Consider the following 26532-nt stretch of genomic DNA (forward strand, 5'->3'; position numbering starts at 1 on the left):
GGAGAAGGGCGGCATATAAATCTAATAAATAAATAATAAATAAATTCTCAATTACGGTTGTAAATTGAGGACTATGTGTGCAGAAGTAGCTAATTATAATTCTAGCTAACCCAAATGCCTTTGGATTGTCATTCAAGAGATCTTCCTTCTCACAGAATCCTTTTGTAAGTAGCTCTTTGGATCTCTCGTATAAAAGAAATTACCAACCTGAGAGATGAGATTCACTTGAATATTAAGTTTTTCGATGACAATTTGCTAATGCTTTTTGCCATTCTTTAAACTTCTCCATAAGGTCTTTGCTTTTACTGTAAATTGTCTGAAGTTTAGACTTCACTTATAAAAATCTATAGGGAGTTTCATAAAAATACCCCCTCCTCTTGTGGTTGCTTTAAAGTTACAAAAAAGGTATAGAAGAAAAAAAAAAGTGGGTCAGCAAGAAAAAACAAATTCCCACTTTGCATTAATTTGTAACTAAACTTTTGTCTTCAAAGTATAAATTATTTCTAGTATAAAAATTGGTTAAAGCATGTAAGAAGTTGGGTTGCTGAATTTGAAGCTTAAAGAGTATTTATTTTCTTTTAATCTTTTATTCCTGCTTGTATAGAAAGAAAAGCTTAATTCAGATGATAAAAGTACATGCAACCCCTTTCCAAAATCTTTTGCTCTCTGAAGTTGAGGTTCTTATTTGGCAATTGCACATATAATTAATACATTGTTTTATTTGATTGTCTTTACTTGTGTCCAAATTTTGCTAGGTAGATCTGCTTCTGTTTATATTTTAGAGAATATATTTTAGAATCTACTCATGTATCATTCTTTTGCTAGAATTGGAGGCAAACATGGACTACACAACAACTCCAGTTATACCAACATTTACTCTATGGTCAATAAAAAGCTACGCCGAAAAATAGTGTTACCATTTTTGTAAGTTTCTTTTATAACACAGAAACATTAAGAATATTTCCATTTCAGTCTTTTGATACAGTTTATATGCACCCATTTTATGCTGGTCCAGCATAAACTGTACACAAAATCGAAACCTTTCACCTATTTCACAATGTGCCAATTTACACAGCATTACTGTATTCAGAAGTGGAAAACATTTAACTGAGTATTACTAGTATGTGGGATTCAATCCTAAAATTAAAAGGTTGTTATTTTTTTAAAAAAAAGAAATTTATCTATTTAGTATTTGTGGGTGATAGCCCTATTAGTACTAGTATTTACTTTATCTGTTCTCCCCACCTGCTGTTTTGCCACATCATGGATGATAGGATTTTCACATTGGATGGCACTTAACATGTTACTGAAGAAGAGGATCTCTCAAGAGTTCTAATGGTGTTTATAACATGGCTAGATTAAAATCTTCAGGACCTCTAGTTGTCAGTGATGTTGCCATACAACAAAAGAAATTCAAAGCTGCAAAGACAGAATTATAGTAGAAACATGGCATGTAGGAAGCATGGACACAAGAAAGCTCTACACAGTGAAAGGTGAAGCAATTATGAATTGAATGTACTGATATCAGATATTTTCAGTGAGAAGAACACACTGGTTATTAGGGTAAGGTAAGAAAAGGTAAAGGAGTCCCTGTTTTTTTTTACTCTGCTAGTTGTTGCAGAGTATGATGCAATGCTCATCTCCATTTCAAAGTTACCGAGCCAGCGCTGTCAGAAGACAGTTTCGAAATCATGTGGCCAGTATGTTATAGAGCCCTGTTGTTTTTCCACAGAAGTGGTACCTATTTATCTACTTGCATTTGTATGCTTTTGAACTGATAGGTTGGCAGGAGTTGGGGTGAAGATGGGAGTTCACTATCATGTAGCGCTCGGATCTCAAACTTGGGCTGCTGGCTTTCAGCCAATAAGCCAACATCTTAACCAATGAGTCATTGTATCACCCATTAGGGCATGAAACATAAAGAAGAATTGGTGTTGCTTTTATAATTATGAAGGACATAGCAAGAATAGTACTTGGCAGGAAAGTTAGTACAGTGCAATCAATGATCAAGTAATATTGGCTGATTTCACGGACAACCATTTAATATAATGATCATTCAGATTTAGGCTCCAACCATTGATGGTATAGAGGAAGAGGAGGTGGGTGACTTGATTAAGTTCAATTTGAGATTGAAAGAACACATCAACAAGATGTGCTGCTTGTTACTGGAGAGTGGAATGCCTAACATCAAAGACAAAAACGTAGTTGTATTATAGAGCTCCTGGAATTAAAATGAAGTAGGAGCCGACTTATCAATTTCTGCCACTCCAATGATTTCGTCATAGCTAACATTGTCTTCAGACTACCAAAACCAGGCCTCTATGCATGGACATTACCAGATGGAATTCAGTATCCAGAAATACATTTTACTATGTTATTGCTAAAAGAAGGTTGAGGAACTCAATTACAACATCAAAGACATGACCAGGTGCTGACTACAGAACAGACCATGAACTGTTCCTGTGCAAACTCCAAGTTAAGCTAAATAATAAGAAGAAAGCCAGTCAATTTCCACAAGGTGATCTTGAATTTATATTCTCATTTCCAAGGAAATCATCATGAATTGCTTTGTAGCCCTGAACCTCATTGGGGGAGAAAAACCACCAGAGGAATTATGGAATGAATTTAAAGTAGTAATTAAGGATTCATGTGGAAAGAGACGGACAAATATAAAGAAAGAGGAGAAAGCAAACTGGATGTCAGAACAAACTGTGTAAATTGCCAAGAGGAGAAGAGAAGCCAAAGCTAGGAAAGACAAATTTATCAGAAAGGAACTTAACAGTTTCAGAGAGCTGTTAAAGGCAAAAAAGTATTACAACAAATTCTGCAAAGATATTGAAGATGGGCGCCGACATAGAAAAATAAGGAAAATCTTTCAAAAGGTCCCCAAACTCAGTAGGTTAAAACCTCAGGTTGTTATACTAAAGGACCAACCGACAACTCAAAGGACATCAAAGGAAGATCAAAAGAGTATACTGAAACATTCCATAGTAGAGATGAGAACATTCAGGATGCCTTAGAAGATATTCCTTATTTTACAAGAGCCTCTAGTGCTAATAATTAGATCAGCACTCCAGTCTTTAACAAGTCATAGGGCTACAGGAATTAATGGAATACCCACTGAACTACTGCAAGCAACAGAGAAGAAAATGCAAAGGATCTGCAAGCCCTCATACAAAAAAAAAAAAGTGGGGCAGGACTAAAATTAAATATAAAGCACAGACACACAACTAGTGGCAGCAGGTAGAACAATCAACCTTAGTATTGACAATGAAGACATTGAAATAGTGTATAGATTCAGTTTTTGGGATCAACCATGAACCTTAAAAGAACATGCAATTAAGAAATATTGCACAGCAGTGGTAGGCTCCTGCCGGTACAGCTAATTGATTGGAGATCCACGGCTCTGGTGCGCAGATGCAGGATCGAGCACAATTTGCACCTGTGCTGGAAGCAAAATCTCGCATGGGCGTGCGTGTTTCGATAAGATTTTTTGCTTCCGTGCAAAAAAGATTTTGCTTCCCGCATAGGTGCAGGAAGCAAAATTGCACTCGAGCCCGCATTCGTGCGCCAGAGTCGCGGAACTGTGGGCCATTAGCCATACCAGCAAGAGCCCACCACTGTAGCATAGACTAACACTTGGAAGAGCAGCCATGAGGGCCTTGGAAAAGATATTCAAATGCCATGATACGTCTATACTTACAAAATCAGAATTGTGCTCCCTATGATTCACTGTAGAAGTGAAAGTTGGCCTTTAAGGAAGCAACATGGGAAGAGCTTTGATGCCTTTGAACTTTGGTGTTGAAGAAGACTCCTGAGAATACTGTGGTTAGCCAAGAAAACAAATCAATGGATCATTGAAGAATCAACCCAGCATTTTCCCTCGAGTGACAAATGACCAAACTCAAATTACATTGAACCTACTATGGACATATTATGCAAAGATCCAGCTTTCTAGGAAAGGTGGAAGAAAAGGTATGAAAAAGGACAACCAGCAGGAAGGTTGATGGACTCTGTTACAATGGCAGTAAGTGCACCATTTGGAGATTTGAAAGAACAGGCTAAGGACAGATTTGGATAAACTCTTATCTGAGTGATTGCTAGGAATCAAAAGTGACTTGATGACAATAATCAATCAATCTAGTTTATTTGTATCATATGCTAGAATATTCAACTGTGTGTATAAAATTTTGTATAGGTGGGCTCTAGCATTTTATAAGAGCGGTCATTTTTTCTAAGGTTTTGATACCGCAAATTCTTATATTCTTTTCCAAATTTGGCATGAAAGATAAGATATTTCAACACCCACATTTATTTTGATTCTTACATTCTAAAGCATGCATGCATGTATATGATAGTTATTACCACTGCTACAAAAATTAGTGAGTGAGAGATAAAGGGACCACATATAAAAATGCTAAGTTTTCTGAAGCCAAATTGGTAAGAGTTTTGTACACTGTGATCAAAATAAAATGATGGACCAATAATTGTTTCAACTGAGTCTGCAAAGCAAGTAATGGTACCTACCGGTAAATGTGTTCCATAGTATCAGCAGCGTAAGTTTTAAAATTTGCAATAATTCTAGCTTACTTGAGAGAGAATCAGTATTTAACAATGAACTAGCAGTAACTGCACATTTATTCCTCAATGAATTGATTGAAGGAATGGATTTCATGCTGATAAGAATAATAGCAGGCTGGCTAACACATCTGTGCAGATATTATCAGTTCTGTATATGTCCCTTTTGGCTTTTCCCCCTGCTCACTCAATTGCTCTCTGGTTGCTTATTAACCCTCTTAAGAGGTTTTTCGCTGGTTGCAGTTATCAAAGGCATTACAGATGAAAATCCTAACTGGGTAACTATTAGAGAGTCACATGACTTTAGGAAACCATAGAGATCAAGGATATGACTTAAGGTATACAATCTAGACTCTTTTTTCCTGTCTCTGAACAGATTATACAACAAAGGACACAAAAGCAAGTAAGTAAAACAAAGATAATGATCAAATAAACACACTTGTACCCAAAGCAGAAGACTGCTTTCTCATTTTGCATGGACCTTCTCTTCTACTGAATTTTAGAGCTCAAACTGATCAGAATTATTTTTGTTCCAAAATTACAGCTAGTACTCAATCAGCATACTGAATTGGTAGATAAGCTGGTATGAATTAAATATTGTTTTTAAAAAAACCTGAATACGATGACTAATGCTAACGACTGGCCCAAAACGTAAAGGGAAAAGGACATTTTTGAGCCTCAAGTGGGGTGGAATTAAATATTGTTAAGAAAAAAACGGAGTGCAATGATTAATGCTAATGACAATTGGCCCCAAACTTAAAGGAACGGGGACATAAGACGGAGTGGCTGTGGGTTTTGCCTCCCAAGGACAATTCCATCTGTCCATCCATTACCCTGGGGGGGGGAGTTATTGACCCCCTCAGAGAGGATCCGCAACTTGGGCATCCTCCTCGATCCACAGCTCACATTAGAGAAACATCTTTCAGCTGTGGCGAGGGGGGCGTTTGCCCAGGTTCGCCTGGTGCACCAGTTGCGGCCCTATCTGGACCAGGAGTCACTGCTCACAGTCACTCATGCCCTCATCACCTCGGGGCTCGACTACTGTAATGCTCTCTACATGGGGCTACCTTTGAAAAGTGTTCGGAAACTTCAGATCGTGCAGAATGCAGCTGTGAGAGCAATCATGGGCTTCCCTAAATACGCCCATGTCACACCAACACTCCGCAGTCTGCATTGGTTGCCGATCAGTTTCCGGTCACAATTCAAAGTGTTGGTTATGACCTATAAAGCCCTTCATGGCATCGGGCCAGATTATCTCAGGGACCGCCTTCTGCCGCACGAATCCCAGCGACCAGTTAGGTCCCACAGAGTGGGCCTTCTCCGGGTCCCGTCAACTAAACAATGTCGGTTGGCGAGGCCCAGGGAAAGAGCCTTCTCTGTGGTGGCCTCGACCCTCTGGAACCAACTGCCCCCCAGAGATTAGAATAGCCCCCACCCTGCTTGCCTTTCGTAAGCTCCTCAAAACCCACCTCTGCCATCAGGCATGGGGGAATTAAGATAATCTTTCGCCGTAGGCTTCTACAATTTATGCATGGTATGTCTGTATGTATGATTGGTTTTATAACAAGGGTTTTTAGCTGTTGTAGTATTGGATTTTTACATTCTGTTTTTTGTCACTGTTGTTAGCCGCCCCGAGTCCACGGAGAGGGGCGGCATACAAATCCAATAAATAAATATTTATGTGTCGACTGGAATAGTGGGGCGGGGGGGGGGAGGAGGGCAGGGAGAGAAGCAAACCTGCTATGAGGTATTCCCTATCCCTATAGTTACCACTATAATTAAGAGATCAAGCAGCTTTTACCCTTTATGGAACCTTTTTATATTATGGCGTCTTACTCTCTCAGACATATTTCCAGTAATCAATGAGCTTGACTCCATCATCAATAGAATATTGGTCAAAAGTGACTATCCTCCTCTGTAGTTCTGCATACAAAGAAGGCCATTAGGTTAATAATGACTTTCTGAATGGGTCACAAGAAGTGTTAGCAGGTGTACTTATTATCACAGATCCCTACCTCATGTCCTCTGTCTTGCACAGGACATGACTCACTGTCTGCTTCAGAGAACGATCCAGACTCATCGCTAGAGTTTGTTCCATAGGATGGCTCACATTTTATCTGGGGTCTGACTTGGCTGTATATTCCATCTCCCATCATGCTCGGCTCCTGATGCTCAGTGGCCAGGAATCGAGCTCCTTGAGAACAGGGGGAAGATGAAAACTCACACAGAGGCAGGCTACAGGGGGAGCCACCGCTGCCATCCTCTGCGTAAGAGTAGGAGGAACATGAACTGGAGGTCCTTGTTCTAGTTTCCAGAGGAGGAGACCGAGGGCAAACTTTAATTGGCACTGGGCAGCTGGTGTTGGGCCGCATCCGTCCTGGGAAGTGGTCAGCTGTTTGTCCAATATGGGCATAGGTCTGGCAACTGGGGAGAGATTGGCTGCTTCCGGCCCACAGACCTTTTTGCACAGTCTCGTTGAGGTCTTTATCCAAGCTGCTCATGCCAGAATATGAATGCACCGAAGTGTTGACTTGGTCACAAACATTTGAAGAGAATATAACAGTCCTCCTGTCCACCTCACCTTCCTGCTTGCAAAGACCTTCAACAAAGCCAGGGCCTCTTAGCGGTGATCCCACTGTAAAACTGGAAGCATCCTTCTGAACAGCTTGGGAAAGCCCATAACTGCCCACGAAAGGGACATAATCAGCTTTATGGTCACCCTGAGTTGTCCCCTTGTCAAAAGGGCATGCTGGACTTCTGGCAAAGTGCTGTTGAGAAGTACTTGGGAAGCCATCTGAGTCTATAGTTTTTGTTCGGTTGAAGAAAGATCTTAGGCAGGAAGGGGAGGAACTATTATTAGACCTTCCGGCTCCATCGGGACTTGGCTGCTTTCGGTCCATTTCAACATCCTCTTCTTTATCCCTGACACCGGTCTCATCTCCAGAGAGGCAAAGGGCGATGTTTTCTTCGTCGTTTTCCTCATTCCTAGGCTCACTTTTAATCTGCCCGACAGCAAGTTCTGGTTTGAGGTCATCACCTGAACCTTTTTCGTTGAATGTGCTTGTGAAACCTGAGGTACTAACGTGTGATGTGTTGTAGACATTCTTGGTACAAGCTAGCTGGTATTTCTTATACTTGGGGTACCGTGTTACTACTTCTTTCTCCAAACTATCCTTGCCATCATCCAGTATTTCCGGGTCTGGCAGCCTCCCTTCCTCCGTACTGGCTCCAGGCGTGGCGGGTTCAAAGTCAAAGGGCTCCGAGTGCATTCTCTCTCTTGAACAAGATATCTTTGAAGTCTCTGACTCCATAGTTTCTTCCTCTTCTCCCTCCGAGTTCTCATCTTCATGCATCCGCTGGTAGGTGAGATCCTTTTTGTACAGGAACAGACCATCTTCATTGTTCAGCAGCTGGGTCTGAAGGAAGCTGAAGCAGGAATCCTCCAGGTTGTGCATACGTAGAAATTCGGCACAGTGGATGACCTCTTGTATGTTCTCTCTGCTGAGTAATAGCTTAGCAGTGTAGGCAAACTGCAACAACGGACCAAATCCCTTGGCAGTGACCTGCAATGGAAAACAAAACAAAACAAAAATAGGGAAATTGCCAGCATTACTTTCAGCATTGCTATTTTTCCAAGCCCCTCTAGTATATTTAGTCAGCACTGGAAAACATCTCTGTTAATTAATTATTTTGTCTTTATACTTTCACCTAGTAGAACGATCTAAACAATACATTCAATAAATGATTCAAGGACAATGAGATTTCTAGCACTTGCCAAATAGTATTTGGTCTAGGAACATTCTGGATGTCAAGTGTTTCATGAGTGCATAACTATCAATTTTACCATGTTTCTCTAAAGCAGACTTTGCAATTAGAATAAAATACATCAGCTGTTACTAAATCTAGTCTTTGAAAAACCACACAGTTCTTTTCAACAGAAATTGCATATACAATATTTAATTTTTATTCCGTTTAGCTGGGTCAAGTTTTCTATTGCTGGAAAAAAAATCTTTAATTAAGTGGCTCTTCAAAAAAAAAGTCAGGATCCTTGGGAAGCATGTGGAATTTAATCTGAGTAAGTAACAAGAATAATTCTCACTGTGACATTTAATCATGTGTTTAGAAAGATAATTTGGAGGTCAATTTCTCCATCGGCAATATGCTTAGGCTGCCACAACCATTACTAAATTACTCTGGAGATACAGCAGGCAGACTGAGTCAAACCAGCCAAGTTTCTAATTTAAACCCCCAATAAAAAATTTTTTGATTCACGTTCCCTGCAGAATTTTATCTCCCAAGAATACAAAACACGGACTTGCACTTACAGAACATACCCACTAGGTGGAAGAACTGTAAAAGAAGTAAGCTGTTTTTTTTTAATGTATTTTTAAACAGCACAGTGCTTTCTCTTGATGAGGTCTACGCAAAACATTTCACTGACTCAGAACATTCCACTGTGCATTTTTCACTCAAGCTGAGTCAAGGCTTTCAGGCCCCTAAAACTGCAGCAATCCAGACATCTGTTCCTTGTGTTTTGCTCCAGAGGGTTTTGCATGAAATCTCTTTTGGAAGAATTGCCACACCATCCTCACAGACACAGCTGCTTGCTCTTATACATGAGGCAAAAATCTGAAGGGAGGCAAGAGTAGGGGGCTAATTCCCTTACAATAGGCACTAGGTATGATTATTGTTATTTTGACAAGTAGTAGGACAATTTACAGATTCAAGAGAAGCCCTTAGCAACGATTTTGGGAAACAGTACAGAGCAGCGCTAATGGTTCAAATATATAACAAGCAAGGCTTCCCGGGAACTATAAATGTTCATTGACCAAAACTTTGCAAAAACTGATTTGGCTCCATCAACATACTTGTCGTTAGAATGCTAGAATAAGAAAACAGATATTTGAGGATAAATAAAGTGGTTATAAGGGGGAAGTTTACAATTGTACATGTTATATGTTTATAATGTTACAGCTATACAAGAGGTTGTTGCAAAAAGATACCTGCCGCATGAATCCCAGCGACCGGTTAGGTCCCACAGAGTTAGCCTTCTCCGGGTCCCGTCGACTAAACAATGTCATTTGGCGGGACCCAGGAAAAGAGCCTTCTCTGTGGCGGCCCTGACCCTCTGGAACCAGCTCCCCCCAGATATCAGAGTTGCCCCCACCCTCCTTGCCTTTCCTTAAAACCCACCTCTGTCGTCAGGCATGGGGGAATTGAAATTTTTTCTCTCCCTTCCCCCTAGGCTTATAGAATTTATACATGGTATGCTTGTTGGTATGATTGGTCTCTTAAATTGGGGTTTTTTAGAATACTTTTTAATGTTAGATTTGTTACATTGTTTTCTTCATTGTTGTTAGCCGCCCCGAGTCTTCGGAGAGGGGCGGCATACAAATCTAAATAAACTAAACTAAACTAAACTACCCTGCTGTTGTGGTTAGCTCTGGCCCAGCTCCTGCCCCAAGGAATGTGCAGGTGGATGTGGGGGAAACATCCACATGCCACAGGCCTGTTTTGCTCCTGATGGAATCTGCCGACGAAGCCTCCTCTGACCAAGGAAGCATGAGTGACAGGAAAGAGGGGAGTTTGGCAGACAGCCCAGGAGGAGATCATCTGTATTATCCCTGGATTCTGAACAAGAATTAATGACACATCCACGCATGCGTAGAGTGATGCATAGGAGACAACAACTGAAGGATTATTACAAGAGAAAATGAGGCCACCTATGGTTGGGTGGGGCTGCTGTAATTAGTGCTACAGATAAAAGTGCAGCTTGGTGTTTTAGCCTCATGGCAGTTTATCTGATTCATTGTTTCGTCAAGATCGTGGTTTTTGTGCTGTTCAAGATTGTGTGTGGACTCTCTGGACTTTAGAATTGGACTCAATTTCCCAGTTATTGGGTGAGAAATTGGATTGCATTTAACCTGTGCCTTGTGTGTACCAGAAAATCCCTTAGACATTTAAAAAGGGAGATGTTTCTGTTTTTCTGTTTATAAAAACTTTTGGGTTTTCCTTTTATCGTGTGGTGTGTGTCTTCCTGGACTAATTACCCTGTAATTACGGGCGGTTGAAACACACCGGCAGAACACCTGCCAACATAAGTTCTAAGAAAACTACAGTAGTCATGATGCAGATAAAACGTATAATTTTTTAATTTTTAAAAAACTGCATTAAAATCAATATTACAAAGCTACTGAAGTGTTAGGTCTTTTATATAAATAAATCAGCTTTTGAGGTCTACACATATTGGATGGATTCCTATCATGTAAATTAAATCAAAATATGATTGGATATTTTGGCTTAGAATGTTGGATAAACCCTGCCAATATGGTTTAGAAAAAGAATAAAGTGGCTTTCTTCATGTAATTATGTGTAAACACGGACATTCTAACTTGGCATCTGAACCTCGAAAAGTGTTCATTCAAGACCAACATGCCAAAAATCCTCCGGTCACATCTTTTTACTGTCAATCTCTATGAATTCTAGGATGCTACTTCTTATGTGAGAAAAAAGTTCCAGGAACATTGAAATCTCCATGAATTTAATTTAGATTAGCTGTTATCCAAGCAACCTTCCCTTTCATAGAATCATAAATATCTACATGGGCCCAGTGGTGGCATTTTACAGTTTGCACCAGTTTGGCTGAACTGGTAGCAGCGGGAGGCTTCGCTCACCCACTTGGACATTATCATAGATGCTCTGTGCATGCGCAGAAGATTCTGCACATACACAGAAGTGCCCCGTATGAGCGCTCCCATGTTTGAAACGGTAGTGAAGGTAATTGAATATCACTACTGTATGAAACTCATATAGTTCTTCCATATCACTACTCTTGTCCACACTAAGACATAGAAAGGTAGGAGATAAAAGTTCTTATTCAGTCAAGAAAGATTTCGACTGTCCTGAGCAAACTGCTCATTTTTTGATTGCTTGCAAGGCAGGTGAGATTATTAAAATAAAGAAATGACATGATGATATCCTAACGCTAGAAGAGTTATAGAAGTTTATGCTAAGCAAGTCTGATAACTCAAAAAGGTTAGGTTTTTCTACTAAATTTTACTTGGACTCAACGAGAATTCCTGTCTCTAACTCATATCTCTATGAATGTTCCTCTTTTTCAAATATATGACTCTTCAAATTGCTTGAGTTATCTTTGATTAATATTTACACAAATGTGACTTTGAAGTACAAGTGGCATTCTTGTTCAAATACTTAGCACTTTACTTAATTTTTATGTCTGTATTAAACCCCAACTTTTATTTTCTGGGACAGATTTTTTTTACCAAAGGCTAGAATAGGCATTATCACAAAGCTGCAATTTATTTAATAAAAGAAAATTCTAGAAGTACCAGATTTAGTGAGAATTAACTCTGCTACTTTTCACACACCTCATCCTTAGACTTTGAATGTCACTTGCTCTAAAATGTTGCTCTAAAATTTCTTTCTCTTCTTTATTAAAAGGACAAAATGTTGGTGTAAGCTTGGCATATATACATGCATGCATATATCTTTGCATGTTGTATTCTTAGTTTTAAAAGTTGTCATGTACATTATTAGCTCTCTAGTAAATGTGACAGACAGATGTGTCTGGCACTTCCAAATGCAGAGCTGCTTAGATGCAAACTTTGTCACGTAATTTTTGCAGATTGCAGTTAAATTGTTTGCTTTTAACAAATATAGGACATTTATATCCAGAGGGAAAGAATACATAAACTCTACGAAGATGAACAAGCTATTTAGAAAAACAAAAACAAATCTTCATTAGGCTAGAACAGTTTACGGTGACTTTTAAATTCAAACTAAATTACCATTAGTAGTTCCAGTATCTTTTGGCAACAGCTAAGTGTATGATCACACTTTTTGCATAGATATAGATCATTTTCCTGAACCCATGCCCCCAAGATCTGTTGGAGTTGCAATTTCCAGAATTCTCAACAGCAATGGTCATGATGGTTGACAATTCTGAGTGATTACTACTGGAAAGGACATCATTTTGGTTTAGTTTGCTCAACTATGTGATGCAATATTGTTCTCATAAAGGACAGCAAGTGCAGAAGACTGTAGGTGTGTGGACAAGCTCAGGTTTCATCTGCTCTGTGAAGATTTTGCTCACTCTGAATGTATACTTACAGTAGATTATTGTCACAGTACAGTGAATCTCAAACAAGGCTACAGTTCTGGCAGCCAGTATCATTACAGCTGCTCATCTTATTAATAGCATAAACAAACTTTTAGAAACACTCAAGGAAAATAACTGCAATTAGTGCTGACTGGATGAAATATGAACAACAAAATGTTATTCTGATTCATTTACTTCCATATGATGAAAAACATAACCTTCGGCACGATGAATCATCTTATGTTTAGTAATTAGAAAATTAATATCATGATTTAGTACCTCTTAACTGAGAGATTCCCATTTGGCAAATTTAGTAGCTTCATAATTTACTTTCAAATACTCTTTATTTATTTTCTATTTTATTGGCTGTGGGTACTGCCTCCCTGGGGGGGGGATTATTGACCCCATCAGAGAGGGTTCGCAACTTGGGCGTCTTCCTCGATCCACAGCTGACATTAGAACATCATCTTTCGGCTATGGCGAGGGGGACGTTTGCCGGGGTCCTCCTGGTGCACCAGTTGCAGCCCTATCTGGACCGGGGGTCACTGCTCACGGTCACTCATGCCCTTATCACTTCAAGGTTCGACTACTGCAATGCTCTCTACATGGGGCTACCCTTGAAGAGTGTTCAGAAACTTCAGCTCGTCCAAAAAGCAGCCGTGTGATCAGTCTTGGGCCTTCCAAAAAATGCCCATATCTCACCATCACTCTGCGGACTGCATTGGCTACCAATTTGTTTCCGGCACAATTCAAAGTGTTGGTTATGACCTATAAAGCCCTACATGGCATAGGACCAGATTATCTCCAAGACTGCCTTCTGCCGCACGAATCCCAGCGACCGATGAGGTCCCACAGAGTTGGTCTCCTTAGGGTCCCGTCGACCAAACAATGTCGGCTGGTGGGACCTAGTGGAAGAGCCTTCTCTGTGGGGGGCCCGGCCCTCTGGAATCAGCTCCCCCCAGAGATTCGTACTGCCCCCACCCTCCTTGCCTTTAAAAACTCATCTTTGCCGCCAGGCCTGGGGTTCCTTAGACCTTCCCCCCTGACCAATGAATGCTTAGTTTGACTGCTGAATGAATGATATTGATAGTTTTTAATTAGAATTTTAAGATTGTTTTTTAAGGTATAATTGGATTGTTATTATTGTTTCCTGTTTTTTCTGTACATGCTGTGAGCCGCCCCGAGTCCTCGGAGAGGGGCGGCATACAAATCCAATTAAAATCTAAAAAAAAAAAAATCTAATGTAAGAAGAGGACTATGCACTGAGTGATATGTACTCTGACACAGCAGGTGATGTAATGAAAGATATAAGTCATTTTCAGGAATAAATTACTGCAAATCCAGTGAAAAAATATCATATCAATGTACATTCAGACACAGGGAGGTAGGGAGAGAGAAATAAAGATTCATGTCCAACTATTTAGTTCTAATTCACATAGAGTGCAGACATTTGACTTGCTGAATATCCTTCTCTATTTTCTGAATCAAACCCTTTGGGGTTAATTTTCCCTGCCTTTTTGGCAGATAGCTAGCTCTTCTCTTAAATGAACATCTTTTTCCTAGGCAGCTCCAGGAAAAATTGGCTCTTGTTTTTATGAACATAATTTATCATCTTGCTATTTATGTCTGAGAAAGCTTTATTCTGCTTGTTTCTGCCATTCAGAGATGAAAAAAATCAGGAAAGGACTAAAGATTTAACAAGTATCCTTCCAAGCAATCATTCTAAGGTGGTGCACAGAATCTGGACATGTAAACTGCAATAAATGTTAGGATAGGTTGACTTCATCTTTAAGTACTTTGGACCATTCCTTAGTAAGCCACACAAAGCTCAGTAATTAAAGTTAATTTTTATCTTCTCTCATAGCTTTAATCAACCTTGTGACACTTAATCTTCTTCGTTCATATAAAATCCATTAAAAGCTTGCATAGGAGAATATCTTAAGGATATGCCTGCAGAAGAAGCAAAACGTATGTGGCTTTTGAATCATGGATTATGAAGCCACTTGGTTAATTTTAAATTTATTTAGATGTTTGCTTTTTAACACAGGTAATATGAGTCATAGTGTATTTATACCTGGACTGATTCTGAAAAGGAAAATAAACCAAACTCTACAAACGGCTGATATTTAATGGCAATGAGATATAATAGGTTTAGGATGTGTTCACAGAAAATTGATTTATTTCAGACGCTGACAACTGATCTGTAGGGACAGCAACATAGAACTGCTTTGGATAGTGACATATACATTTAATAAATAAATACATTTTTAAAAATGAGGTGCTTCCAAATCAATAGTCTCTAGGCCAGGGATATCAAACTTGATTTCATTGAGGGCCATATCTGGATTGTGTTTCACCTTGGGGGGCTAGGTGGGTGTGGGGGTGATCCATTTTCTCCTGTGGAAGAAGGCAAGACCAGGAAGAGGGCCAAATCTTTGTCCTCCAGAGGAGCATCACTGTCCCGCTCAGGCCCCGGGCAGGCCCTCTGGATAGCAGCTCAGGCTATCCAGAGCCTTACGTAGAGCACCCCCAAGTTCAGTTTTCACTGGCAGAGAGCTGCAGTAGGCTGTTATAGCCAAAAACAGAAATCAGGAGGGCAGCACATGGTTTTCCCAAGCTCCGTTTTTGCTGGCAGAGGCATCATGGGCCAGTCCTTCGCTGTTTCCAGATCTAAGCACCCCATGGGCCAGATGTGGCCCACGAGCCTTGAGTTTTACACCCCTGCTCTGGGTTATCAAAATAAAGACATTCCTTGGCTATTTCCCCCTTGCTATTGTGTTCCAGAAAAACCAGAAGGGTAAAAGGAAGTCAGAAAGAGAAAGCAATTCTGTTCTCTTAAATACTGTACTCCTAAAAATGTGTAAGTGTCATGCTTCAGAGAAATTACCCTTAACCAGAACCACTCAACATCAAGACAATGAAGGCACTATAGAACAAATGTTCTCTATACCAGCAGGACTATTTGATCTGCACACTATTGAAACCAGCAAAATGTATGTGTAGCTGACTTAGCATTTTTCCTCTTGAAGGTTTCCTTTCTGCCATTTGCTGTATTGTTTCTCAGCTCCTTCAATTTCCTCTTATTTAAGCCAGTAAATTCTCCACTTTTCTATCCTAGTTTGCTAGTATTTCTTTTTCTACAGTTTTGTTATCTCCTTCCCTAATCTCAATGCATGCTTACAAAAGACCATAACAAAAATGATACAATCTGTGAAATAAAGCCAAAATAGACAATTTCCTTCATTCAGGCTGATTATATAAATATTTTACTATAAATTAGGACACAAATCAACTTCTTCTAAAACCTCATTGCTGCATTTTCTACACAGAACGCCACTGAATCTTTTACAATCCATGTGGCTTGCTTTTTCTTTTTTCTTTTACTCCCCTTACTTCAATCTCTTTGAGAGCATAAGTAGGTCAAATATGGCTCATTCCGAAGAGTCATTGTTCCAGAGTCATACTGTATTTGGATTCAGATCCAGCTCTGTGGCTTGCAGTTTTTATTCCATTTGGGAAGTAACTATGTCGCCACTGTAAATATTACTAATTTTAGAATGTTAAGTGCATTGAAAGTATACTTCTATTAGAAAGGCAGTGTATTTTTAATGCAAATACAGAAAATCTCTGAAATTATATACATGCACACACGCACACATGCACACACACACACAGTATTTTTCGGAGTATAAGACATACCTTTTTCCTCCCTAAAAGAGGCTGATAATTTGAGTGCGTCTTATATTCTGAATGTAGCTTCCTGCCCCTCCCAGCCCTAACTAGCTGCTAACGATGATCCCAGCTCTTATCTTGCAGGCTCTTTCATTGTTTCTCTCTGTGAAGAATGTTTTCCAAGCCCTAAGTCTTTGCAGGTTTTTTTTTTCATTTCTCTAACTTGCTCTGAATAAGTTTCTTTTCAGCCCTAACCAGGTGCTAACAATGTTCCCAGCTCTTACCAGCTTGCAAGCTCTTTCATTGTTACTCTCTGTGAAGAATGTTTTCCAAGCCCTAAGTCTTCGCAGGTTTTTTTCCATGGCTCTACTTGCTCTGAATATTTCTTTCCAGGTGCTAATGATGTTCCCAGCTCTTACTGGCTTGCAAGTTCTTTCATTGTTACACTCTCCGAATAAAGTTTTTTTAAAGCCCTAACCAGAGGATAAAATAATGTACTGAAGCTGACCAGACTAAGAATGCTAGCCAGATGAATACCTGGTAAGTAGATTCTTTCCCCTATTTTCCTCCCCAAAATCTAAGGTACGTCTTATACTCAGGTGCGTCTTATACTCCAACAAATACTGTGTGTGTGTGTGTGTGTGTGTGTGTGTATGTACTGTGTATATATCTATATATATATATATATATATATATATATATATATATATATATATATATATATATTTGTTTTATATATATATTTATATATATATATATGTAGATTGTTCTGAGTTCGGGTTTTGCCCTGTGTAATATTTTGCATGTCTATGCGACGTTTCGGCGAAATCACATTCACCATCATCAGGCTGAAGTTCCAATCTTTGTGTTGTTGTAAAATGGAATGTTAGCAACTGTCATTTCTTCCTAGTATATAGTGTGGGGGTGGAGATTTGTTTTGAATGTAGCAAATAGATTGGGTGATTATGTTTCAGTGATCTGATTGGTTGGTGTAATCATAATTATTAGAAGGAATGACATGGAAATTTTTATGAAGTGTTTTGTTTAAGGCTGATTTCCAAATATAAAATTCTAAAATCATAATTATTAGAAGGATTGACATGCTGATTATTATGAAGTGTTTTTTTTTGTTTAAGGCTGGTTTCCAAATTTCTGGTAGGCGGGACGTGTCATCTCTTTTATTTATGCAAAGGGGTCTCCTCTCAATTTCTATAGCTTCTAGAGAAATTCTTCTATATAAATTCTCTGTTTTGTGGAGTAATTTAGTTTTTTCAAAGTCAATTTCGTGCCCTGTTTTTTTAATGTGCTGGACAAGGGAGGAGGTCTTTTCTTCTTTTTTGACTGCATTCACATGTTCTGCTATGCGTTGGCTCACTCTTCGGTTAGTTTGTCCAATGTATGTGGCTGCACATGTTTTGCAAGGGATTTCATAGATTCCTTGGTATTCCAATTGGATTTTATCTTTGGGGCTCCTTAGGATATTATATATATATATATATATGTATGTAGATTGTTCTGAGTTCGGGTTTTGCCCTGTGTAATATTTTGCATTATATATATATATATATATATATATATATATATATATATATATATATATATATATATATATATATATATATATATATTTAGCACAGCAATTTCACCTGAGATCTGCCTGTGAAGTAGAAGCTTAATAAGTTAAGCTTCTACTTCACAGCACGGGAAATCTTAAAGCTAGGGAAATCTTTTTTTAAGGCCACAATAGGGAGAATTTTGGAAATTGCAAACATTTATTTTTATCATTCTTTCCTGTATTTTTTGGCCTGTGATTTCATTATAGCCTTCATCACTATGCAAAAAACAATACTATAAAACTAAAATTTAAATGTTTAAGGGTTCAGCAATAATTTTGTGCTCCAGTAAGGGCTGGTGCACTGATCTACACATCACTCCTGCATGTTTGAAAGCTAGGCAAGCTACTTTTAATGGAATCTCCCACTCCATAGAATTGGACAGGCTCAAGTGCACAAAGATAACCTCCTAGCAGGAGAAATACTTTCAGAAGTGCTGCAAAAGAACTCAAAGGAATGGCTTTCAATTGGAGCACTTTGGTGGCAATTTAGCTTAGCTAATCAAATCTCAGCTAAACAGATCTACCAGAACTACTGAGTTGTGGTATGTTCAAGCAAGAATGTTTATATATTCAGCAAGCCAGATCCAGACATTTAACTTCTATTCCCTGAAAAAAAACAGCACATCCAAATTCAGGGGTGGATTGCACTTAGCTTTCGCTACCGGCGTGCATAGTGACCGTGCACATGAATTCGCTAGGCACGCATCCTCTCACGTGATTTCAGCTCTCTGAGCATGTGCGGAGAATGAAAAACATGATTTTTAAAAAAAGTTATCGGCACGCATGGCTTGGCAAAGCTGTCACGTGCGTGATTATGCAATTGGGAGGCTCCTATGGAATGGAGCACAGGGACGCCCAATAGGAACCCACCACTGGTCCAGTTGCTTTTAAAAGTATAACATATATTTATTCATAATCTTACATGTGTTGTGTGCATTATCAACGCAATGGAAACAGTTATTATTATTATTATTATTATTATTATTATTATTATTATTATTATTAATTAGATTTGTATGCCACTCCTCTCCGCAGACTCGGGGCGGCTCACAGCAGTGACAAAAACAATATACATGGACAAATCTAATAATTCAAAATCTAAAATAACACTTGTACATTTAAAAATCTAAAAGCAAAGAACCCCAATATAAAAAACATACATACAGTCATATCATGCACTAAAACTACATAGACAGGGGGAAATGTCTCAGTTCCCCCACGCTTGACGACAGAGGTGGGTTTTAAGGAGTTTACGAAAGGCAAGGAGGGTAGGGGCAGTTCTAATCTCTGGAGGGAGCTGATTCCAGAGGGTGGGGGCCACCACAGAGAAGGCTCTTCCCCTGGGTCCCGCCAGACGACATTGTTTAGTCGACCGGACCCGGAGAAGACCAACTCTGTGGGACCTTTTTCAAACAGCCGGGGGGCTTCCCACGTCCTCCTGAACCCGAACTTCTATGTTCGGCGTTCGGGAGGCCACTGAGAAGCCTCCCGGCTATTTTAAAAGGTGACAGCCGGGCGGCGGGGCTTCCCAGCGGCCTCCCAAACGCCGAACCCGGAAGTTCGGCAAAAGTTCAAGTTCAGGAGGCCACTGGGAAGCCCCGCCGCCCGGCTGTCACCTTTTAAAACAGCAGGGGGGCTTCCCAGAAGCCTCCTGAACCCGAACGCCAAACCCGAACTTCCGGGTTTGGCGTTCGGGAGGCCGCTGAGAAGCCCCCCGGCTGTTTTAAAAGGTGACAGCCGGGCGGCGGGGCTTCTCGGCGGCCTCCTGAACCCCGAACCCAGAAGTTTGGCAAAAGTTTGGGTTCAGGAGGCCGCTGAGAAGCTCCGCAGCCCGGCTGTCATATTTTAAAACAGCCGGGGGGCTTCCCAGTGTCCTCCTGAACCCGAACCCCAAACCCGAACTTCCGGGTTCGGCGTTTGGGAGGCCGCTGAGAAGCCCCGCCGCCCGGCTGTCACCTTTTAAAACAGCCGGGGGGCTTCTCAGCGGCCTCCCGAACGCCGAACCTGGAAGTTCGGGTTTGGCATTCGGCATTCGGGAGGCCGCCGAGAAGCCCCCTGGCTGTTTCAAAAGGTGACAGCCGGGCGGCAGCGTTTTTTTGCAGGTTTTTTGTTTTTTGTTGCACGGATTAATTGACTTTACATTGTTTCCTATGGGAAACAATGTTTTGTCTTTCGAACTTTTCGTCTTACGAACCTCACCCAGGAACCAATTAGGTTCATAAGATGAGTTATTACTGTACTAGCAAGATCCTTGTTTAAGAAAGGCTCTAGCCAACTTCTGCTTGGGAACGGGAAAGTTGTTTACAAGGAAGGAAAGAAGACATGAAAGCAGACTGGGACAGATCATTTGATCAGGGTGGCATTATAACTGTGCTAACTGAAGCCACTCCTTTGGTACAAAGCAGGAGTAATTAAAAAAAAACAGCCACAACCCCACACCTCACTTAGTAAATAGAGCATAGTCACTGGTCTGAAAAACAAAACAAAAACATCTTACTAAATCAGAATCCAAGCTAACACCAAGACTGTTACTAATAAATAAAAGACCTTTGGGAAGAGTGCTGAGTGTACACCAGATCTATTTTCAGCCTGCATCAGCAGCTGCTACCCCTGGATCACATCTTTATTCATACCCCAACACTATACGTAATCACTGGGGGGCTGCAACCAGTAAGATAATGAAAGAGCCCAGCATAAATCTGTTCTTGAGTGGAATGCTAAATGAGAAAAATAATACAAAAAGAGGAGGGGGGGAAATAAACCACATTTTCAAGTCATTAAGAAGAAAGACTTTGACATATGAAGTGTTGCAGCCATTAATAGCACTTATCATATAGAGTGGAGACAAAGAGACAGATTAATCAAACTGACAGAACCGGGACATTTTATGCTAATGCGGTCTCTTGGGTTTTCGTTTGTATTCCTCTGTGTCTGAAAAACTGATACTATTACAGGGGAGGAAACTGGAAAAACAACATGCAACAGATCATAAAAATTCATGTGACACGTAACAATACTGAAGGTATTGAAAAAGGAAGTGTGAGGACCAGGGCAGAGGAACTGCTTATGATAAGGACACAAGCATGTTTAGGAATGCTTTCTATTCATATCTAACAACAGTTTCTTTCCTTCCATATCTGGATCACTGAAAAGATAAATGCAGGCAAGGGGTCTACTGGTCAAAAAGACATACTTGGCGGAAAGGATAAGGCAGTTTTGCTTATAATAATCTAATAATCTCATCCTTTATAATAAAGTTGTTAAGAGTTTTTTATTGTTGTGTTTTGACAGCTGAAGGCGGCCATAAGTGAGAGGCAATGTAATTGCTTTGTATACAAGAAGTGCCAGGCTCCAGTGCCATTGTTTAGGAAAATAGTAAAGACCTCTGCCAAAAAAAAAAATCTCATAAAGTAGTTGTCAGAAAGAACCAACAACAACAAAACTCTTCAACACCACTGATAACACAACTACTCTACAAAAAGACCTAGACTCGTCCAACACATGGCAACTCCAAATCTCAACCAGCAAATGCTCTGTCCTACACATCGGCAAAAAGAATCAGAACTTCAAATACAAACTGAATAAACAAATTATCATAGATAATCCCCACTCGGTCAAAGAACTCGGAATACTAGTAACTAAAGATCTAAGTGCCAAAGCCCACTGCAACAACATCGCTAAAAAGGCCTTAAGAGTTGTTAATCTAATCCTACGTAGCTTCTGCTCTGGAAATCTCACACTACTTACCAGAGCTTACAAAACTTTCGCCAGACCCATCCTTGAATACAGCTAATCTGTTTGGAACCTATATCGCATCTCAGACATTAACACCCTTGAAAATGTTCAAAGATACTTCACAAGAAGAGCCCTTCATTCCTCCACTCGAAACAGAATACCCTACGAAACTAGACTTACAATCCTGGGTCTTGAAAGCTTAGAACTACGACGCCTTAAAACTATGCCCACAAGATCATATGCTGCAATGTCCTGCCTGTCAAAGATTACTTCAGCTTCAACCACAACAACACAAGAGCACACAACAGATTCAAGCTTAATATTAACCGCTCCAAACTTTAGTAATCGAGTTGTCGAAGCGTGGAACTCATTACCGGATTCTGTAGTATCATCCCCTAACCCCCAACATGTTACCCTTAGACTATCCACGGTTGACCTCTCCAGATTCCTAAGAGGTCAGTAAGGGGCGTACATAAGCGCACTAGAGTGCCTTCCGTCCCCTGTCCTATAGTCTCTCCTACATCTTGTATTTCTTCTCTACTATATCCTCTATAACCTTCACTGTGTATTATTGTGTATTGGACAAAATAAATAAATAAAATAAAAATAAATAAATAAATAAAATGAACTAGCTGAATCAATCACTTAATTTTACATAAAGCAGCACTCTCTACAGCAGTGATGGCAAACGTTTTTTGCTTGGGTATCAAATAGGCACGTGCACGCATGATAGCGCAAATGCAATGCCCTCTCCCCTGCATTTGCACAACCCCTCTGTGTTTCCACTCTGCATATGCGCACAGGCCTCACTGAAGCCTCTGGACTTCTGGTAGGCCCATTGGGTCCATTTTTCACCACCCACAGGCTCCGGAGGCTTTCCTGAAGTCTGGGATATGTGAAAACAGCCTCCCCTGCCCTCCAGATGGCCCAAAATTAGCTGGCCAGCTCTCACGTACACACTGGAACTGACACAGGGCAACGGCTCATGTGCCCTCAGATGTGGCTCCGTGTGCCACCTGTGGCACCTGTGGTATAGGTTTGCCATTACAGCTCTATAGTTTGTACTTCAAAAAAGGAAGTAAGAAAGGAAGCGAAAAGCAGAGCCAATAACGATCTGATATCACAAAGTGATAGCATCTGGATTTGCTGCCCTCTAAAGCAGAGGTCCCCTGGGCCACTATTGGGCAGTGGCCTATTTATAATCGGGCCATGCGAGCATGTGTATGTATGCAGTGGCCCACCACTTGTGTAAGCTAAGCTGCACACACTGGCCCACTGCTCATGTGGCCCAGTTGGATTATCCTCCCCCACCAGGCCGCCAAGCTACAAAGGTTGGGGACTGTTGTTCTAAAGATTTTGGACTATGATATCCATAATCCCTTGTTATTGTCCAAGTTGGTGGAGAAAGGCATTGGGAATTAAATTCTAAAACAGATTGTGCCCACTTGATCACATCAGTGAGATTTTAGACCATATACTCCATTTGTCTTTGATTTTTTGAAAGCTAAAGTTGAACTTCTTTTTGTACAGCAAAATCCACAATATTGACAGTCATGAACCCCTACTGATTTTCATTGTATGTCATACTTATTCAATCTTTGAGCCAAACAAAACATACACCTTCAGAGAATTGAGTTTTATTGCTTTCACTTGAAGTATTGATGAAGGCAAGCTGCCATTCTCCAAAGGCAAAGGGGGAAGGCAAGTAAAAGTAAGAATGAGCACCTGTCAAGTTAGTAGCCGGTTAAACAAATGGCGAAGACCTCAGTGAGCAATTGCTGCAGGTGCATGATGGAATTATATTATGTTAAGTCTGCAATATCAGCATCTAGCTGTAGCTGGTAACCACAGTATACCATGAACAGAATAGCTTCAGGACTCATGCAGCTTTAGCTCTCTGGAAATATCAAGTGTATTTGTTCTTCTGATCACTACTGGTAACAATAGATACTATACTATTCAGGAGGAAAGTGTTTTTAATAGGAAAGTGAACACAAGAACAAGGGGGCACAATCTGAGGTTAGTTGGGAGAAAAATCAGAAGCAACGTGAGAAAATACTATTTTACTGAAAAAGTAGTAGATGCTTGGAACAAACTTCTAGCAGATGTTTAAATTCAATAACTGAATTTAAACATGCCTGGGATAAACATATACCCATCCTAAGATAAAATACAGGAAATAGTATAAGGGCAGACTCGATGGACCATGAGGTCTTTTTCTGCCGTCAATCTTCTGTTTCTATTTAATGAGATGAAAAGTGCATGAAATTTGTCATGTAAATCCTATAATAATACACCTTTTTTTTTAAAAAAAAAAACAACCTTCCTTAAATTAATTTCACTTTGCATCATGGCCTTCATATAGGTTCATAAAGGTGTTTGGGAAAACATACTTTGCAGTGTTTATATTCTACAATCATAATCTGCATGTTCAGGATTCAGGGCTGGGATTAAACAGATTTTAAAAAATACAGATGAATGAGACTCAAAAAAGTCACTGCCAATCAGAGGACATAGTGCTCTCCATGGAGAAAGAAAATGAGGTCCTTATAGCCTATTTAGCTCTATTGTGTGTGTGTGTGTGCGTGCGCGTGTGCCTTGTATGTAGGACTTCTTAATTTATATTTAGCCTTCTGCCTTCCTCTGCTTCCCAACATTTCCAGCCTTCCAGTGTATTTGTAATATCTTGAAATTAGAATTCAGAGCTTCCCTATGGACAATTACTGTGCTTTAATTCAATTAACAGCTGAGTTAAAGCAGCTTAAGTTGAGCTGGCAGCTTAAGTGTAGTTTTTCCTATGACTGCATTCTGACATCGACAACATTTTTACCTAAGGACCACTTAACACATATAACAGAAATCCAACTGTTATTTCTCTTTCCCAAAGATGTTGTATCTCTGCCCTGGATCTACGTATATTGTAATTTCCTATGTATATATCACAAGGGGTCTTGCTGAAGCATGGAAATGAGTGGGCAGATTAGGCTTGTTAGTACCATTCAGCTCCAACATATTAGTAATTATAAGGTTTGATGCTTTAAACCAGAATATCAAAGTTGCAGCCCGCAGGCTGGATGTGTCACACACTGGTCACACTTACCACTGGTTTAGTGAAGGGGAAAAAGTTGTGATATGTCACGTGATGATGACATGATATTATGAATTTGACACCTTTGCTTTAAATCAATAGGAAAAACTGTGGCAGAGAATACAATTTTCAGATTGCCCAGACTGTAGGAATTCACAAAACAGGAAAACATGAACCTGCTCCTTTGATTTCTGTCTGACATTAAGAAGCATGCCTTGTAATTTATAACAAACAGTCAGTTTGTAGAGAAAATACTTTTTCTAGCCTGAGTCAACTGCAATTAATTCCACACATTAAATATGAGCCTGATGATGAAAGAGATTAGAGGGAGTTAATGTTGTGATTCAGAGCAAGATGTCAGCAAAGAGTTTGGCAGAATGGCCTCACATCACTATTTAAAGATTGAGTAGGAAAAAGATGGGACATTCCCCTTAGCATCATTAAATGCAAATTTTAATATTGGTGGGTCCAAAGACGGGCTACAAGAATGGTGGAAGGTCTTAAGCATAAAACGTATCAGGAAAGACTTAATGAACTCAATCTGTATAGTCTGGAGGACAGAAGGAAAAGGGGGGACATGATCGAAACATTGAAATATGTTAAAGGGTTAAATAAGGTCCAGGAGGGAAGTGTTTTTAATAGGAAAGTGAACACAAGAACAAGGGGGCACAATCTGAAGTTAGTTGGGGGAAAGATCAAAAGCAACATGAGAAAATATTATTTTACTGAAAGAGCAGTAGATCCTTGGAACAAACTTCCAGCAGACGTGGTTGGTAAATCCACAGTAACTGAATTTAAACATGCCTGGGATAAACATACCGTATATCCATTGTAAGATAAAATACAGGAAATAGTATAAGGGCAGACTAGATGGACCATGAGGTGTTTTTCTGCTGTCAGTCTTCTATGTTTCTAGTGAATTGCACTCAAACCACTGAGTATGCAGTCTCCAAGTAACTTTCTATAACTTGGGGCCGCTTTAGATGTATGGACTTTATCTTTCAGGATTGTCACTAATGGCCCTGCTGGATGGCTGAGAAATTCTGTGCTACATTATGATATTTTTCCAATCTCGTGCATGATAGGAAACTTGTACACTATCACAACATCAAAATTTTCTAAATCGAACAGTTTTCCCAATAGAAGAATTCTTGCACTGTTATTATTATATTGATAGAGCCCTATTTTAATATATTTTGTTTTTGATATGTTGAATTCCTAGCTTAAAACTCTACATGGCAACTCATGGAAACTCTGCATGGCAATTGTGTTTAAAATAATGCCTCACAGAAAGGAGCTCAGAAAAGCTTTCTCCTGCATGTCATAAAAACCTTGCAGGCTTTTAAAGGAGAAATATAGTCTTACAGATGACACAGCAGGTAACCTCACTAAGCTAACTTTGGTTGATCTTGAAAAAGTTAAACAGAGTCATATATGGATATTATTTTAAAAAGGAAAGATTGTGGCTGTAGAGTATTGTTTGCTGGAGTTGGAAAACCCCTGAGAGACAACAATGACAAACATTGTCTATCATTATTATATTGAAAAAAATAATCAAATCCACATAATCACCTTTTATATGGATTTTAGGTAAGAGTGGCCCAGAATGTTGCTAAAGTGCACAGGTGGTGTACGGTGCATTTACTTTATATTTAAACATCAGTAGGGAAGACAAATGTATTGGGAACATTAAAATGCTGAAAGAAAGAAAGATGGCTCTTGTAA

At 39.8% G+C, this 26532-nt stretch overlaps 1 protein-coding gene across 5 annotated transcripts in view; it reads right to left on the bottom strand.

Annotated features, from left to right (window-relative positions):
• Positions 1–26532, bottom strand: part of BACH2 (BTB domain and CNC homolog 2) — a 233964-nt gene that overhangs the window by 20483 nt on the left and 186949 nt on the right. For all 5 annotated transcript variants that reach the window (XR_011557394.1, XM_070733211.1, XM_070733212.1 and 2 more), the window contains one exon: positions 6594–8141. Coding sequence is in view for 4 of the 5 variants with exons in the window: in XM_070733211.1 (XP_070589312.1) it covers positions 6594–8141 (1548 nt within the window). In the remaining variant the exon portion in view is untranslated. The remainder of the gene's footprint in view (positions 1–6593; positions 8142–26532) is intronic.

Source organism: Erythrolamprus reginae, chromosome 1 (assembly GCF_031021105.1).
Source record: "Erythrolamprus reginae isolate rEryReg1 chromosome 1, rEryReg1.hap1, whole genome shotgun sequence".
NCBI classification, from domain to species: domain Eukaryota; kingdom Metazoa; phylum Chordata; class Lepidosauria; order Squamata; family Dipsadidae; genus Erythrolamprus; species Erythrolamprus reginae.